Source organism: Oscarella lobularis, chromosome 8, assembly GCF_947507565.1.
Source record: "Oscarella lobularis chromosome 8, ooOscLobu1.1, whole genome shotgun sequence".
NCBI classification, from domain to species: Eukaryota; Metazoa; Porifera; class Homoscleromorpha; order Homosclerophorida; family Oscarellidae; genus Oscarella; species Oscarella lobularis.
In genome coordinates, this window is record NC_089182.1 from 380,657 (window position 1) to 399,110 (window position 18,454).

At 47.0% G+C, this 18,454-nt stretch overlaps 1 protein-coding gene across 1 annotated transcript in view; it reads right to left on the reverse strand.

Annotated features, from left to right (window-relative positions):
- Positions 1 to 18,454, reverse strand: part of LOC136190795 (uncharacterized) — an 82,447-nt gene that overhangs the window by 44,433 nt on the left and 19,560 nt on the right. Inside the window, exon 2 of the mRNA XM_065979061.1 lies at positions 1 to 18,454. This exon is cut by the window's left edge and continues 44,433 nt beyond it; it is cut by the window's right edge and continues 19,322 nt beyond it. Within this exon, the coding sequence (XP_065835133.1) occupies positions 1 to 18,454 (18,454 nt within the window).

The window sequence follows — 18,454 nt, forward strand, 5'->3', positions numbered from 1 at the left end:
TATTTCGATGATGTAGGCATTATTTCTTGCTGTGATTTGGCTATCAGGATCGAATCTGAAAGTTTGCGTTCCTAAAGCTCCGTCTTGCAGTTCGAGATAAGAGAAATCGATCGTCGTTGTATCAACAGGTTCAGAGAAGTTCAGCGTCATCACACCGAGGTTCATATCAAGATCATACGACAGCAGTTCAGGCAGTACAGAATCTCCTGTGTAAGTTGAAACTATGGTAGCATCACTAGGTGGTACAATGAAAGCTGTATTGTTCAGAATATCTTTGACGGTTTCTCCACCAACGGACAAGAAAGTCGTCTCTTTCGTTTTTGCGACCTTAGTCAAAGCCTTGAGTCTGTTCAGATCGTTGGGTCCAATAATGACGACAAACGTTCTGTTATCGCTCTTTGTCGTCGTGTAAGAATCGCTGGTGAATGTAAAACTCGTCCGAGGTTCGTCTCTCGAGCTGACCAAAGTCAAATTGTAGACAACGAATGTTGACGCTCGAACCAACTCGTCAAAGGTCAAAACCATGATTCCGCTGTTCATATCAAAACTGTAACTGGAGATCTTAGCACCCGTCGTATCTGGTATAGCAGTCGTAGCCTGGCGAGCATTTCCATTCGGAGCTCCGGGCAGCGGCAAGCCGCTCATGTCTTGAACGATAGCGGCGGCGTACGAGATGAAACTATCATTGACGTCTGTTCCAATGCGAGAGTTTAGTTTGAGACTGTCCGATTCAGCCGGGGAGTATTTGAGACGAATCACACCTGAGCCAACGAATCCTTCTTCCTTGCCGTCATAGAGAATTTCTCCCTCCGTCGAAACGAACCTGTCGGCATCAGACGACACGAATTTGGAGTTTTGAAGAGTAAATGTGCTGGAAGTGAGAGTACTCGCATTGACCGTTTCGGAGAACGTCAGTCGTAACTCGCCCTCGTTGACGTCTAGAGTGAAAGTCAAAAGAATAGGAGCATCGACGTCTGACTTAAGTGAAGTAGCTGCAAGAGCATTTTCTGCCAATATCGGGACGACAGGATTGCCTCCGGCGTCGGTGAATGCAGAAGGCGATACCGACAGATACGTCGTGTCGAGAGAAGACGCGAGAATAGGTCTTTGGCTGATTCGATAAATGTCGAGAGCTGATAGCTCCACAGAGTAGACCTCAGTCTTTGTCTCCGAGACAGTGAAGTCGGCGAAACTGTATGATTCGAGCATTTCCTCGCTGGCATTCATTCCACTTTGCAGGGTAAAGCCACTAGGCGTAAATGAACCTATCGATAAAATTTCTGACGCTCGGAAAATGAGCAGCCTCTCCGTAATATTGAGCTTAAACCACATAATCGTAGGTGGAACAACATCGGGGAGGAATTCAGATGCTTGTCGCCCATTTGGATTGAGAACGGCAACGCTTCCAAGACTGCTGACGTCCGTTATAGTACTGGCTCTCATCGTGATGAAAGTGTTCGCCCTGCTCGTTGCCACGTCGGGGAATCTATTGATTTCCTTCAAGTCGTCCTCTGTGATGTTAACGGCAATTTCGAAACCGATGGGACTGCTGGTACGGCCTCCAGTTAAAGAGAAAGAATCGCCTGTTCCAGCAGCGTTGCCCTGGATCGTTATGTACGTTACTTCGAATTGATCAGGTAAGACGACGTCGTCAAAAGTCAGAGTCAAGATTCGGTTTTGCATGTCAAGAGTAAAGGCCGAGAGAGCGGGCGCTAGATTGTCTGCTCTGTAAGTCGTCACTTGATCGGGTCCAAAAGCTGAAACGGGGTTCCCGGCACTGTCTTTTACACTTTCGCTATAAATCTTCAGGAAAGTGTTTCCTTTTCTGGCAGCCAAAGCCGAATTGAGCTTGATATCTTGCAAATCGGCATTGTTTATTTGAATTACAAGAATCGTTGGATCGGAGTCTTTTAGGCTTGCTATGCCTCCGGTGAGGTTCAAAGCTTCGCCGCCAGAGCTGCTGGCTTGCAAAGTAATCCTGCCGAAATCAATAGAGTTCGAGTCCACCGGTTCACTGAACTCAATTTCCGCTGTTCCTTGACCCAAATCTAAGCTGACAAAGTCAATAGCAGTGGGATCCGTTTCGTCTTTCACGTAATTTCGAACTTGCAGCGCACTTATTCCGTTTACAAGCGGAACGGCTCTGTTGCCACCAGGAGGAACGAAAACGGTATCTCGAGCTAGACTTGCCGTTGCCGTCAAATACGTAGAGTTCTCGTCCGCTGCCAATGCGTAAATAGATTTTATTCCGTTGAGATCCGCTGCGTTCAGTTGAATTACGAAGGAGGGGTTGTTTCCGGCGTTCACGTTTCCAATTCCAGTTGTCAAAGTATAAGACGTTGTTGAATTGAAAGCACTTTGTAGAGTTATAGCAGATGGATCAAAGCTGACTTCGAGAGCGAACTCATTTAACGTCACGGTCAATTCGCCTGTTTCCAAATTCAAGTCAAACGACTGCACTTTAGGTCCCGTCGTATCCTCAACGATACTCGTCGGCGACGAATACAATCGGTTCGCTACGTCATCAGCAAGCACGGCAACGTCGTTGCCAGCCATATCTTCAACGAAATCTGAAGAAAATCGTATGTAGCAAAGTCCTGGAGAGCTGCACAGTCGAACATTTCTTTTGATGCTATTGAGGTCGGCAGCGGAGAAAGTGACGACGACTCTCGTTCCATCGACGCTTGTCGTAGCGCCGGCGGTGAGGTTCACAATATCGCGGGGATTATCATCGTTGTACCATCCTTTGATTTGGACAGCTGATGGATCTAAAGTCGACACTCGAACTGTTTCGGAAAATAACAGCGTAAAGGTTCCGTCGTTGAAGTTCAACACCTCGAAAGAGACGAGAGTCGGTGCCAGCCGGTCAACGACGAAGTCAGTCACCTTCACTGCCGTAGCATTCACTAGAGGATTCAGTGGAAGTGCGACCATGTCGCTGACAAGATCAGTCGTGTAGACCAGGTAGCAATCATTGACACCGGTGCAGTAAGGCAACGCATTCAGTCTGTTCAAGTCGGCTGCAGTAAAAACAAATGTCAGTTCTGCGCCATCTCCAGTCAATCTTGCAAATTCAGTCAAAAGAAAGAGGTCCTCGGTAGCTGTGGCATTATTCTGAAAGTGCAGATGAGAAATGTTAAACGTTGACGAATCAACAGCTTCGCTGAAAGTCAGAGTCACGTTTGCTCCGTTCATGTTGACCGAAAAGCCGACAAGTGTCGGTCTTGTCGTGTCCGGAACGAATTTCGTCACTTCCACGGCGTCATCACGATCTGACGTAAATAGGCCTACGAGATCTTCTGCTGTGTTGTTCGAAACGGCGACGAATGTCGTATTGACAGAAAGAGCCAGAGTTCTAGCCACTTTTATAGCATTTAACCGATCTTTGGCAATATTGAGACGAATGATTGTCGAATCTTTGGACACAAACGTGCTGTCTTTCAAGTCGATTCTCGCGACGAAGTCACTGATTTTGTCTTGAACGAATAATTCCGAGGGATCGAGTGAAGAAGCGCTAATCGTTTCACTAAAGGTGAGATCGAGTATTCCGTTGTCGAGATCAAAGACGGCGCTAACAAGTTTGGGCCTAGTTGTGTCGTTGAAAAAGTCAGAAACCTTTAGAGCAGGCGACACGATTCCGACCACTCCATTTCCAGCCATGTCTTGAGCGAAGTCGGCGTCTACAGTGAGATAAGAATTTTTCGAATTGGAAAAGATGTTAGGATTGCTTCTCAAAAAGTCTGCATCGACAATGCCAAGAGAAACGTCAAGAATCGAAGTGGACGCCCCTGTTGGTTGGCTTCCTGAGGTAAGCTCGTATGATACCCCAGACGAAGTATTAGACTGGCTGTAAAGAGTCACTCCTTTGATGTCTAGAGACGAGATATTGAGTGTCTCCGAAAACGTGAGAGTGATTTTGTTCGAATTGAGATCGACTGAATATGACACGAGAGTGGGCTGCGAGCTGTCGGAAACAATGTTGCTTGCTTGTATGGGGAAAAGCATTTCCACGAGACTGTTATTATTGGTATCACGGAAAGCGCCCGAGCCGAGACTGACGAACGTCGTCTGCTTCGAATCGCCAAGCTGATCGTTCGTTCGTATGGCATCGCGATCGGCCGGTCCAAGAATCACAGAGACAATTGAAGACGATTCGTCGAGAATAAAGGACGAACTTGTCAGCGTGTACGACACCGTTTCGTTAGCGTCGCTAAGCGTCACTTTGTCCGGTTGGAAAGTCGCGACGTCGACTGGCTCGGTGAAAGTGAGGCGCAGAACGTTGCCGTTCAAGTCCAAATCAAAAGAGGTCAAACGCGGGGCGCTGACGTCAGATATCACTTCTCGGGCTTTGATAGGATTAGACAGGATGCGAGGCCTCACAGCTAAACCAGCCATGTCCGAGACGAGATAACCGGTGAAGCTCAAGTACGTCGTGTTGATCGATGTCGCCAAGTTTGATCCGATCTTCAGTGCATCTACGTCCACTCGATCGAGGGTGACTTCCACTTCTCTAGCATCGATCGACGGGTATGTTCCCTTTGTAAGACGGCGAGTCGCCTGGAAAGAAAGCGACGAAGAGTTTGCAACGATGAGATCCGAAACGTTCAGAGTTGAAATTTTCACGGCTTCTGTAAACGTCAAAATCAGTTTGTCCGATGCTAAGTCCAAAGTAAACGACTCGAGCGACGGCGCAGTATCGTCGTCAACAACGGAATCCGCTCTGAGGGCTACAAATTCTGAAATAGCAGACGCTTTGTTGCCGTTCACGTCTTGAATGGTGCCCAATTCCAAAGACAAATAGGTGTTAGACGTTCTACTGGCAATTCTGGCAGTTGTCTTCAGATAGTCTATAGACGTCTTGTCTAGAGCGAGAGTGATTGTTGTGTAGTCTTGAAGCGAGGCATCTCCTCCGCTCAAAGACACTTTAGCAGTTGACATTGATGCATTTGGATGGTTCTGAACACTTATACGGCTAGCGTTAAATGTTGAGAGGATCACCGTCTCGGAGAAAGTCAATATTAACGTGTCTTTGGACAGATTGAGAGTATAGCCCGTTAGCGTTGGAGAAGCGGCATCTTCGACGAAATCGCCAGCTGACAAAGCCGATTGACTGTCAATTCCTGTAACGTTGTTTTCAGCCGGGTCTTTGACAGTGCCAGAGGGAAGACTGAGGAAAACGTCTCCCTGTTTTGTAGAGATGTTCGAATCTGCTTTGATAGCGTTGAGATCGGCTGCGTCGAGCTCAATGACAACTTGAAGACCTCCGGCCTTTTGCCTGACATTTCCTCCAGATAGCGAAAGCACAGATGCGGCAGTTGAAATGTTGCTGCTCGACTGAAGGGTAATTTGAGATAGAACGGTGCTGTCCGCGTCGACCGCCTTTGAAAAGCTGAGAACAAGCTCACCCGAAGTCATGTTAATGCTGAAAGACAGCAAAACAGGTTCCGTTGTATCGGGAACGTAGTTCTTCACTTTGAGACCATTTCCATCGGTTATTGCCAAAACGTCTTTGCCTTCCCAATCGTCAACAGTCGTTGCTTGCATTCTCAGATAAGTCGTGTCTTCGGATTCGGCGAGACCGGACAGTGACTTGATGTTGTAGAGGTCTGAGCCAGATATTAGAACAATAAGCAAGTGGCCTGATTTCGAAGTTTCCACTTTGCTCGAGGGCTTTAGCGTGTACTCCACGTTTGCCTTGGCTGCGTCTTGGAGCGTCAATCCCGTGGGATCGAGTGTTTTCGCCGTTGCGACGTCGTTGAAAGTCAAATTCAGTTGTCCAGAGAACATGTCGATGCTAAACTCGACGAGGCTCAGGCGTGTTGTGTCTGTTACAACGCTGCTAGCTTCTTTGGATATGACGGGGCGTATTTCCACACCACCGAGATCGCTCAGGGCACCGAAAGCCAAAGTAAGGAAAGTCTCATTAGCTCTCGCAATAAACGAATCGCTAAGTTTAATGCTTGCCACGTCTGCATCGCTCACAGAAACGTCCAAAACCGTAGAGTCTACTCGACTCTGTATATTTCCTTTTGTAAGCGTAAGACTGAAGCTCTTTGACACCGTGTGAAGCTGGAATTTCGAGAAATTGAGCGATGATTCGTCCATAGGTTCGTCGAAGGTAAGCAGAAGCTGATTCGTGCTCAAATCCAAAGAGAACGAGTTCAAGGTTGGCGCTGTAGCATCTGCAACGTAGTTGTTTGAAAGAATAGCCAAGCTGGCTACAGCCGATGCTGGATTGGCATCAAAGGCCATATCCTTGATAACGCTACTTCGAATGCTGATGTACGTCGTATTTTCGTCCTTGGCGAACGCAGACGCTTTGATTTTCCGCAGGTCCACTGCATTCAGCGTTATCTTTATTTCCTTGCCTGGTTCACTTGATGACGCGCCTCTTGGTTCCAACGTGTATCGCAGATCGTCGTTGCTTGTCGCGTTTTCTCCTTGAATAGTAATAGCGCTGGTGTCAAGAGTGGCGGGATCTACGACTTCGTCAAAGCCGAGTGTCAGTATTCCGCTGTTCAAATCCAGTTTGAAATAATCCAAAGTTGGTGCCTGCTGGTCACTGACAAACACCTGAACTATCTTTCCCGGAGATCCATCAACAATTGGACTGTTCCAATTTCCGGCCATGTCGCGTATTGCAAAACCGGACATAGAAATGTAGCACGTTCCGCGTCGCGAACATAAGTGCTTGTCTTTCTTGACGTTGACTACGTCGTTGTCGCTGAGAGTCAGGGTCAACGCGTAACTATTTTCCGATACAACTACCGATGATAGAGCTATGCGACTGATAGGATCTTCAAAGAGAGTCTGCAGATACAAAGCCGTAGCATTCAACGACGACGCGTTGACTGTTTCGGTGAATTCCAGTTTCATGACTCCTCGTTGCAAATCGAATTCAGCAAAAATGTCCAATTCGGGTTTGGCCTTGTCCGGCGTGTAATTGCGAACTGACACAGTGGTCCCGTTTACCGAGGCCACTAGAGGCAGCTGCACCATATCCACAACCAGTGACGGCGAGTACGTTATGTAGCAGTCAAACTGCGACGTGCATATTTGCAAACGTTTGATTTCGTTCAAGTCGGCCCGACTGAAACGGACGACAATGTCGGCTTTGTCAGCAGCTGGAACAGTACTTGTGCTCAGGACAAAAGCCGTAGACGTGTTCAAATCGCCCGACGTTCTGACGGTGATGTCGTTTACGAGGAATTCTGATGCGTCGACGGTTTCGTCGAAGGACAAAGTCATTGTGCCGTCGTTCAGATTCACGTCGAAGAAAAGTAGCCTAGGCGGTGTCGTGTCATTGTTGTAACTTCGGACTTTTTTCGCGTCCTCAATCTCAATTTCAGCTACTCGATTTCCACTCATGTCCTTCACTGCTGAACGCTCGATGGATAGGAAGGTAGAGTCGGCATCTACTGCCAAATCGGTGAGAGCCTTAATCTCGTTTCTGTCAACTTCGGAAAGATTGAGTTTGATGATAGGTCCATTCGGTGTCGTGATGATTCCTCCTGTCAACTGATAAGCGGTTGCCGATTTAGACCGAGCTGACTGAACTGTTACTCCAAAGGCGTCGAAGGAGCTCACATTGACCGTTTCGGAAAAGAAAAGCGTAAGAACTTCGGCGTCAAGCTGCAAATCAAAGTCAAGCAATCTCGGCGCAGAAACGTCGGCGACGAAAATCGATGACCGAATTGCGCTACTTGATGGCACGGAGTGAAGGTCGTTGTTCGACAGGTCTTGCACCGCCGACACAGCCGCAGATATAAAGGTAGTATTTCGAGAGTCAGCCAGTCCAACTTTCTTCTTCAATTCGTTTAGATCATCATTTGTGAGAGAAACAGATATAACGTTTGTTTCGGCTTTAGAAGCCACTCCGCCCGTCAAGGCGTAAAACGGAACAGCTGGTGTCGTACTGGGTTGAATGGTAAATCGCGCCGGCTTGTACGACGCAGGATTGATATTTTCGTCAAACGTCAATAGCAGTTCGCCGACGTTCATATCCAGGCTAAAGGTCAAGAGAGTTGGACGTGTCAAATCCGCTGTGTGCTTGCTGATCTTTTGAGCAGACGTCTTGGAAATTGGAACAAGGGCAATGCCCACCATGTCGTTGGCTGCAGAGCTAGTGACAGCTAAGAAGGTCGAGTTGCTGTCGGAAGCCAGAGGATAACGAGCTTGCAAGGCGGAAAAGTCGCCATCGGTGATATTCACAGTAACGTCAGCGGTGTGCACCATTTCGTAGGATCCTCCAGTAAGAGTGTACGAATCGTTGACGCCCGTCACGTTGCTCTTCAGCTGCAGGGTGATCTCTGTCACAACAAAGGCGCTGATGTTAATCGTCTCGCTAAAATGCAACAAAAGCTGCAACGGAGGCAGATTGCTTGCCATGGAAAAGTCAAAGCTTTCCAATTCGGGAGCTGTCGAGTCTTGGATATGTTTCGACGCTTGAAGCGCAGCTGGAGGCAGCACAGTCACCACTTGGTTTCCGTTCATGTCAGCAAATGCCAAATCGTTCAACGAAAGATAAGACGTAGCGGTAGAAACGCCTAGGTCAGGAAGTGCCTTAATTGCATTCAGGTCTTCGATATCCAAATCGAGCGTGATGTCGGCACCGCTGGAACTCTTCACGACACCCCCAGTAAGAAGGCGCAGCGAAACACCAGGAGCCCCATTTCGCACGGTTGCTTGAAGTTCTTCGTAGCTCGACGCTCTGATCGCTTCATCAAACAGCAGACGCAACGTGCCCTGATTCAAGTCTAGCTCCTTGAATTCGAGCAAATTCGGCGGTGTTGTATCTGGGACATACCGTGAAACCTTTCTCCCGACGGTAACAGACTTGACGAAATTGTTATTCATGTCCGTGATGGCTAAATAGTCCAGAACCAAATACGTCGAATTGACTGAAACAGCTAAATCGTCGAGCACTTTAATTCTGTCTGAATCGTTCTGGCTGAGGGAGATAATCAGAGATGCGGAATCGACAGTAGCCGAACTGTCTGTGAGATTGTAAACAGCTGATGCAAGTCGAGACGAGTCGCTTTGCAGCGACACATATCTGGAACGCAGTGAGGAGGATTTTACAGTTTCAGAAAAGTGAATGGTCAGTCGGTTGGCATCCAGGTCCAAGTCGAACGTTTCTACCTCAGGGATAGTAACGTCTTTGACGTAGGATCGGACGGCCAGAGCAGTCAAGTTCGATATTTCCAGAATTTGCACTGCGTTCATGTCTTCAACGGCGCCAGATAACAGTGTAATAAACGTTGACTTGTCTGATACAGCTAAAGATGCCAAAGCTTTAATTGCATTCAAATCTCCTTTTGTCAGAGTGACGTTGATTTTAGTGCTGTCTTCTTTCGTTGCCACGCCGCCTGTCAACCGCAACCATTCTGTTCCACGAACCGAAATTCTCGAATTGCTTTGAAATTGAATTCTGTCTGATTTGATACTGCTAGCGCGCGCAGTTTCAGAAAACGTAAGAAGTAACTGTCCATTGTCAAGATCGAAATCGTAAGAAACCAAAGACGGAGGCGTGACGTCTTCAACGTGGACAGTCACATTGAGAGCATTGGCAGACGATATCGCTGTAATCGAATTGTTGTTCATGTCGAAGACGAACTTGCTGGTAAGAGAGAGATACGTATTCCCCAGATCAGTTCCAAGACTGTAGAGTCGCTTGAGAGTGTCCAGATCAGACTTCGAGAAGAACAGGCTCACTTCAACACTAGTATCATTCGGCACAAACGTGCCGCCGTTTAGAGTAAAGACTTCGGCAGCGTCGGTCTGGTTGGAGCTACTTTGCAGCGTGAGCTCAGTAGCAACCATCGTTTTTACATCGACAGCTTCAGAAAACGTCAAACCGATGAAACCATCGTTTATGTCGACGCTAAAAGATTCGAGCTGCGGTTCTGTTGTATCTTCAGTGTAGTTCGTCACTCGTTGTGCTTCCTCTGGAACGATGCTGACTACAGGAACAGCTGATATGTCTTTTATAGCCTGCGCTGTTAGAGAGAGGTAAGTCGATTCTTTTGATATGGCTAAGCCTCGCAGCTTCTTGATTTCGTTAAGGTCTTTTGCCGTTAGATTAATTGCCGCAATATATCCATCAGGACTGCTCGAAGAGCCGCCAGTTAGACTGTACCGCTCCTTGCTGCTTTGATCGTTCTGTAGTGTTATAAAAGCAAAATTCAAAGTAGAAATATCGACTACGTCATCAAACGACAACGTCAGAAGTCCGGTGTTCATATCAAGCTGAAAGGAAAGTAGAGCTGGCGCTCCCAAATCAACCTGAAACGAAGCAGCTTTGATGGCTCTTGAAGAGGGAACCGCAGTCAGATTATTTCCGGCAATGTCTTTCGCCGCCCCGTCCAAAACGAATAAAAACGTATCGTCGACCGACGTTGCAAGAGTCGATGACAACTTCAACGTTTCCAAATCGGCGTCAGACAGATCGAATTGAACTTGAAGTTTTCTGTTAGAATCGATATACTTCAACGTTGCCCCAGTCAAAGAGTACGTATCGCCTCCGGAAGACGTCGACTGTATGGTGAAACTTTGCACGTTGATCGAGTCGATGTCTGTCGGTTCGGAAAATTCAACGAGCATAAAGCCGGCGTTGAGATCCAAGCTAGCAAAACGAGACACCGACGGTCGTATGACGTCCAAGGTGTAAGCGTTCACTTGCAAACTCGATTCAGCGTTGACAAGGGCACTCACGTCGTTAGCAACGAGAGCCAAATCTTGAACGGTTCCCGACAGTGCCGTCAAATAAGTGTCGTTCTTTGACGAGGCTAAGTCGAGAGCCTTCAGAGCAATAAAATCGTTGTTGTTCAAATCGACGACAATTACTGGTCCGTCGATCGTCGTTTGACGAGTTCCACCGTTGAGATCATGGCTGACAGTCGCGTTGAACGCATTCTGAATAGTAACGGACAAGAATTTGAATGTAGCCACGGCGACCGTTTCGTCGAAGGTAAACGACAACTGGCCTCGGTTCATGTCTAGGTCAAAGGATATCAAAGTCGGATTCGTCGTATCTTGTACGAAGTTTGTCACGGCGAGAATTTCGCTTGAAACTTGATTTCCGGCCATGTCTTCAATAAATAAGCTTGTCACGTTTGCAACGCAATTGACGTCATCGGTGCAGATGTCTTTTCGAATTTTGATATTATTCAAGTCAAATGAAGACAGTTCCGTTTCTATACTCGTTCCGTCTGAAGACAAAATCTTGCCACCGGTAAGAGTGTACGATGGAGAAAGCGTGACCTTTTTCTGCAGAGTTAATCCCGTAAAGTCCAGCGACTCTGCTTTCATCGTTTCAGAAAACTCGAATACGGCAACGCCAGAATCCAAATCGAACGTCACGAAAGCGTTGAGTTCTGGAGAGTTTTTGTCAGTAAGATATCGGTTGGCTTTGAGAGCATTGCCGTCTTTTCTTGCACTGACGGGACGCCCAGTTATATCGAATGCTAGTACTTCCGAATGAATTAGGTAACAGTCGCTCGACTTGGTGCACAACGCCAGCCGATATATTTCGTTGATGTCAATGGGACTAAGCTTAAAGTTGATAACAGGAGAATTACTTCCTGTTTCCAAAGTGCCCCCAGTGAGAGTGTAGTTGAAATCATTCCTCGTTTTGTTGTCCTGGAAGGTAAGACTTGGAAAACTCAGACGCCCGATGTCGACTGCTTCGTCAAAGTATAGCGTCACGTTGCCAAGATCAGCGTTGAAGACGAACGCCTGCAAAACAGGGCCACTCGTATCAGGAATAAACTTTTCGGCGAGTTTAGCTGAAAGATTCGATATGGCTTTGATAGGATTGTTTCCGGTGTCTTTGACGGTGCTAGATGTCAGCGAAATATAGGTGTTATTCAGAGCAGAGGCAATGTTGGGTTTCGCCTTGATGGCATTCAAATCCTTTGAAGAAAGCTTCACGGTCACAGTGCTTAGCGAAGAATTCGTTACTGCGCTCGTAGGCAAGGTGATTCCACTCAATTCCGACTCGCTTCCTTGTATAGTCACTTGGGAAAGATCGAACGAGTCTGAGTCGACGACTTCAGAAAAGGTGAGTACGAGTACTCCACCGTCAATATCCAATTCGAAGTTCTCCAGCACTGGACCTGTAGAATCGTTTGTGAATGTTCGCACTACGGCCGGGTGTGGTATTGATACAGATTCGGCTTTGTTTCCCACGACGTCCGAAACCACTGCGTTGTCCAAAAGTACAAAGACATTTGCCGGCTTAGTAGCCAATTGACGATTAGCTTTGATTGTGTTAAGATCGAAAGCGGTGAGATTGATGACGACAGTGGCTTTGAACTCTTCCAATTCGAAGTCGCCGCCCGTGAGACGATGAAACGCAGCTGGATCAATTCTAATTGCGCTGTTCGAAAGAGTGATACCGTTGACATTCACATTCGTCTCGTCGAGGCTTTCGTCAAATCTTAGCTTAAGTTGCCCATTGTCCAAGTCGAAGTCGAAGTCAAGCAAAACTGGCACAGACGTGTCCTCCGTGTAATTGGTAACTGACTTGCCTGTCGACGTTGACAGAATAGAGTTGCCATTCATGTCTTTGACGCCGTCTTGCAGTACACTGATGAACGTGGAATTAGCTGCGGCAGCCAACGTTTTCTGGCTCTTGATGGCATTCAAATCGTCCCTCGCCAGTGCAATATTAAATTCTTGACTGTTAGAAGGAAGAACCGTCGTTATTTTTATCGACCTAGATGCTGCAAAGGACGAAGCTCTATCTTGCACAGTGAAAAGCGACAAATTTAGAGATAATCCGTTCACAGCCTCAGTGAATATGATCGTCATTATTCCACTGTCTAGATCAAGGTTGAAATGCTCGATTGTTGGACGAGTTGTGTCTGGTATAAAGAAGGCAGCCTTCTGCGCAAATTCCGCAGTAAGAGGAACCAGCGTATTTTCAAAACCGTCTTTTGCAGCGTTTTCAGTCCAAGACGCGTACGCAGTGTTTACGGACACCAATAGACCGGACTGAATTTTGATGGCATTCAAATCTTTTCGACTCAAACTTATATCGTAAGATTTTCCACTGGGAAGCGGTACGGTTCCCCCAGTTAGAGTATAGCTGATGCTGCTGTTCATTGCCGCAAGAAGAGTAAAGCCTGTAGTTTTCACGTCTGAATAGAAAACAGCTTCCGTAAAGGTGATTACAAGAGAGCCAGAGTTCATATCGATTCCAAAGCTTTGCACTTCCGGTCTGCTGGTGTCGGCGACAAAGGTTGTGACCAATATTCCAGATGATTTCGGAACAGGCGACGATCCCACGCCAGCCATATCAGACACGGAGTTCGAAGACGCAGAAAGATACGTCGTTCTGCGACTGATTGCCAAATTTGCTGTTACTCTCAAAAGGTCGAAGTCAGCACTGGTCAGCTCTAAGCTCACAGTGCGAGCGTTGGATGATGGAAGGACACCTCCTGTTAGGGAAACCAATGCCGAATCACTTGTTGCATTTTTCTTACTTTGCAATGAAATTGTTGCAGGGAGAATTGTGCTAACGTTGACAATCTCCGAAAAAGTCACATTTAGCAATCCGTTGTCCATATCGAGGTGGAATGAAATGAACTCTGGAGGCGACGTGTCAGAAACGACTTCTTTAGCTTTCAGAGCTTCGCCGTTGACAATCTCGACTAGCGCATTGCCTGCCAAATCTTTGACAGCTTGTTCGGTTATCACCAAAAACGTGTTGTTTTCTTCCGTTCCAAAATTGACGAAGCTCTTGATTTTATCGGAGTCCACTGCGTTGAGTTGAACGGTTATTGTTCTCGCATCGTCTGACAAAACTGCTTGGGTTGAGGATAGAACAACAAACTCTTCTGATGTTTGATTTTTCGAACTCTGAACGGTTACTTCAGAAGGCGCAAATGACGACACGCTCACGGTGTCAGTGAAACTCAGAATCAGCTCGCTTGTATCCATGTCGAGAACGAAGTTTTCCACACTTGGCGATGTCGTGTCAGGAATGAATGACTCTGCTTGAACCGCTTTTCCATCAGTGATGGGAACAATGTCTCTGCCAAGATGATCGTCGATAAAATCCGCTCGAATAATCATAAAGGAATTATTGATGTTAGTCGTCAAACCATCCGCAATATTCATAAGAAGTAGATCTGCAGGAGCAATTGCAAGAGTGACTTCGTGACCCTCTCGAGGTCCATCATCATCATAATCCGTAGCAGTTGTTAGTCTCGAGGTTTTCCCTAAAACGGCCGACTTGGACGACTGGAATCGAATTGCACTTGCAAGCAGCGGTCCTCGGACAACGTCGGTGAACGTGAGCGTGACTTTTCCTGCGTCCATGTCCAAAGAAAACGTTACTAGCTCGGCTTTGGCTGTGTCGCCTACGTGTTCTTCCGCCTGCACTCTATCGACTGCACTGTTTGAAATTGCATTCGCGTCAGTAAAAGCGGTTGAAGCGATGCTCAGGAACGTGTTGCTGGTGTTTGTTCCGAAAGCCTTGTCGGTTTTGATTTTCAAAAGGTCTGAATTGGTCAAGCGGATTTTGAGCACAGCTGAAGAAGTCACGTCGGGCTTATCAGAGTCGACTTCGCCTCCAGATAAGGTGATCTTCGTCGCGTTCGCCTTCGAGCTGGCAAAAAGAGACAACTTTGTAAAGTTCAAACTGCGTATAAGAATAGGTTCGCTGAGGGTCAACACCAGCATATTTTGATTCAAGTCGAAAGTAAACGAAACTAATGCTGGCGCTGTCAAGTCAGCAACAACGCTACTAGCTTGAATGGCACTGTTGCTCGTAATAGGCTTGACCGAATTCGGCACTCGAGCAGTGTCTTTCACCGCGGCTGATGTCAGCCACAAGTACGTATTATTTCTGTTCGTGCCAAGAGATCCTGCTTTGATGCTGTTAATGTCGTTTTCCAGAAGAGACAGTGTCAGAACAGACAAGTTGGAGACGCCTGTCGTCGCCGAAGACAGACTGACGGACTCCACCTCTTTTGAGGAATTTGCTTTGCTCTGCAGAGTGATAAAAGAAGCGTCAAGGCTGTTTTCGTCAACCGGCTCGCTGAATGTCAGAATTAACTTATCACTGTTCAAATCCAACGTGAAAGACTCCAGTTCCGGTTGAGACTGATCGTCAATGAGATTCTGTACTATTCTGCCGGGATAACCGTCAGAAACAGGTAGCACGGGATTTCCTGCTGTGTCTTTAACCATGGTTGCTTTCACAGTTGCATAACAAGTTGCCCGGAACGTACAGAGCCTAGCGTCTTCTTTCACAGCGGCAAGGTCATTTGAAGACAAAGTGATTGTAATTCTGTCGCTACTTTTGTCCACGGTTCCCGATGTCAGAGTGTACGAGTTGAGTGGACTTTCAAACAGAGTCTGAAGAGTCAGTCCGGTGAAATCGAACGTCGATGCGTTGACAATTTCCGAAAATGACAACACAATTTCTCCCACAGCTAAATCAAAGCTTACAAAGGAAACCATCTCTGGACCTGTAATGTCTCCAATGACGGCGAGAGCCTCCAAAGATTCATTTCCCTTTCGTCCAATCACGCTTCGGCCAGTCATGTCTTGAATAGTGCCGTTTGAGTAGGAGAGATAGCAATTTCCTTTCGCGCTGCAGAGATCAAGACGTTTGATTTCGTTCAGATCTTCGCTGCTCAAGTCGATCACAATCTCGGCGCTATTATCACTGCTACTCGTGCTAGTCGACAGAGAGTAGGAAACGTTAGGACTAACGATGGCAGAATTTTGCAAAGTAATTCGCGACACGTCCAACGACGACACGTTGACCGACTCGTCGAAGCGCATGATAAGCACGCCCTTGTTGAGATCGAAATCAAAAGATAGAACAAGAGGACTGTTAGAGTCGAGTACGACAGCAGAAGCTTTTAGAGCTTGGTCGGTCGAAATAGCCTCCACTGCGTTTCCATTCGTGTCTGTGATCGCTGATGACTTGAGCGACAAGAAGGTCGTATCAGTTGATATTGCCAAGTCTGGGTTGCCTTTGATTACGTTTCGATCTACTGTAGACAGAGCTATCGTGAGAACGGTTCCATTAGCCGAAGTGACTTCTCCGCCAGTCAATCGATATTCATGCGTAGGGTCTTCTTCGGCGTTCTGAATAATAAATCCTGTAGGTGTAAACGAGGATCCTTTTACTGCTTCACTGAATGTCATTTTCAGTACGCCAACTGAAAGAGATAGCTCAAATCGTTCAAGTTCTGGCCGAGTAGAGTCTTCAATAAAGAAATCCGATTTTTTAGCAGCTAAGAGAGTTATTTGATCGACTTTGTTGCTGCCAATGTCGAGTACAAATCCCTGCTCAACTGTAAGATAGCTGCTACGTGTTTCAGTTGCAAAATACACTTGATCTTTTAGGGAATCTAGATCCTTCTTTTCAAGGGCAATTTCTATAGACGATCCTCTAATTGACGCAACACTTCCTCCAGTCAGCGAGAAAGAACGAGACAGCGGAGAAGTGCCATTAAGCAGAGTTATTCCAGTGTAGTCGATGGTAGTAGTATTCACTGCTTCAGAGAACGTCAAATTCAGTCTTCCCGAGTCCATGTCAATGCCGAATGATTTTACGTACGGCGGTATAAGATCAGCGGTGTGATCAGAAACATTTAGAGTGACCGAGCTCCCAAAGACATTTCCAGACGTGTCCTCGACAATCGCCGAAAGAACAGTCAGGTGAGTCGAAGACGGCGTTTGTCCCAAGGGAACGCGATCGACTATCTTCGCTCGGTCCGCATCAGATACTGTTATCTGAACGTTGGCAGTATTTTCTTCGTTAACAACGCTCGTTGTGAGATTCGAACTTAGACGAATAGTATCACCGAAAGCCGCGTGAAGAATTACGTTCTCGAGCTTGAAAGTAAGGACGTCGACGGTTTCATCAAAGCGAAGAATGATTTTGAGCGGGAGCTTGCCGTTGTCCATTACCAGATCGAAAGATGACAGCTGCGGCGGCACAACGTCGGCATTGACCGAAGCAGCTATTCCAAGACTCGGACGCACTTCGGAAATCGTGTTATTATTCAAATCCGTTGCAAAACCGACGTCAAACGACAGGAACGTATTCGACGAGTCTGTACCGAAATTGGGATCTTTCTTGAGAAAATTTATGTCGTCGGCGGCGAGTCGTATACGGGCGACTGCCCCGTTGCCGCTTACAACGGTCCCGCCAGTAAGCTGTCTTTCGCGCGTTCCCGGCTTTCCGTCTCTAAAGAATCCAAGAGGAAGATTGAATCGATTTGCCCTAACAGCTTCGTCAAACGTCAGAATCATTTCTCCTGTGCTCAAATTGAGATTGTATGACACAAGCGTTGGCGGGGTGGCGTCTGGCGTAAATGCGGCTGCTACTAGACCATTCGTTTCATTAATTGCTACGACCGGGTTTCCAGCCATGTCCGAAGCGCCAGCCGAAGTAAAGGACAGGAACGACGAGTTGACCGAGAAGGCAAGTTTTTCAAGGATTTTAATGCTGTCAGCATCGGCGTTGGAAAGTTTCACCGTCAAAACGGGCGATCCGGCATAGAGCAGATTTTCAATCTGACCGGACTCTTCGAACGTGTGCGACGGCTTGTCTCCAGTAGAGCTGCTCTGCAAGGTAAAACTAGGTAGATTCAAGTCCGACGCTCGAACAGTTTCGCTGAAGGACAATACGAGTCTCGGGCTTGAATCCATGTCCAACGTGAAGCTGGTCAATGAAGGTCGAACAACATCGGGTGAGTAACCACTCGACTTTATTGCGCTTCCTTCGGGAATTTCGACAAGCGTATTAGATTTCATGTCTTCAATTGCAGCAGCTTCTAATCGAATAAACGTTGATTCGATTCCGGTCGCTAGATCGCTCCGCTGTTTGATTGCGTCGAGATCTTTTCCGGTCAGATTCAGAGTGATGACAGTTCCATCTGTACTGGCGTAAGCTCCACCAGTCAGTGTGTAATTGACAGTGGAAAACGCCTTATCTTGCAAGATGATTCTTTCTGGGACGAACGTGCTAGCCTTGACCGTCTCTGAGAACGTTAGCACAAGCTTTCCACCGTTTACATCCAGAGTGAAGTTTGTTAGAGTTGGAGGCGTTTGATCAAACGAATGAACCGATGCTTGGACGCCGCTTGAAGAATTGATTGCTTGATTAGGTAGATTAGCCAAGTCTTTAATCATTTTATCGCTAAAGGAAATAAACGTCGTATTCGAAGCCACGCCAAGATTTCGAAGCCTCTTTATTTCATTCAGATCTTTGGCTAGTAGTTGGATATTGACCATGTGGGAATTGATACTTGGGAAAAGACTTCCACCGGTAAGTGTTACGCTGGCTGTAGCTTCGTCTAGATCGGCTTTGTTATGAAGCGTGATCTGAGTGGAATCCAACGTCGAGAAGTCCACTATTTCCGACATCTCCAGCGTCAAAAATCCAGCATCAACGTCGAACGTAAAGGCTCTCATTTCCGGACGA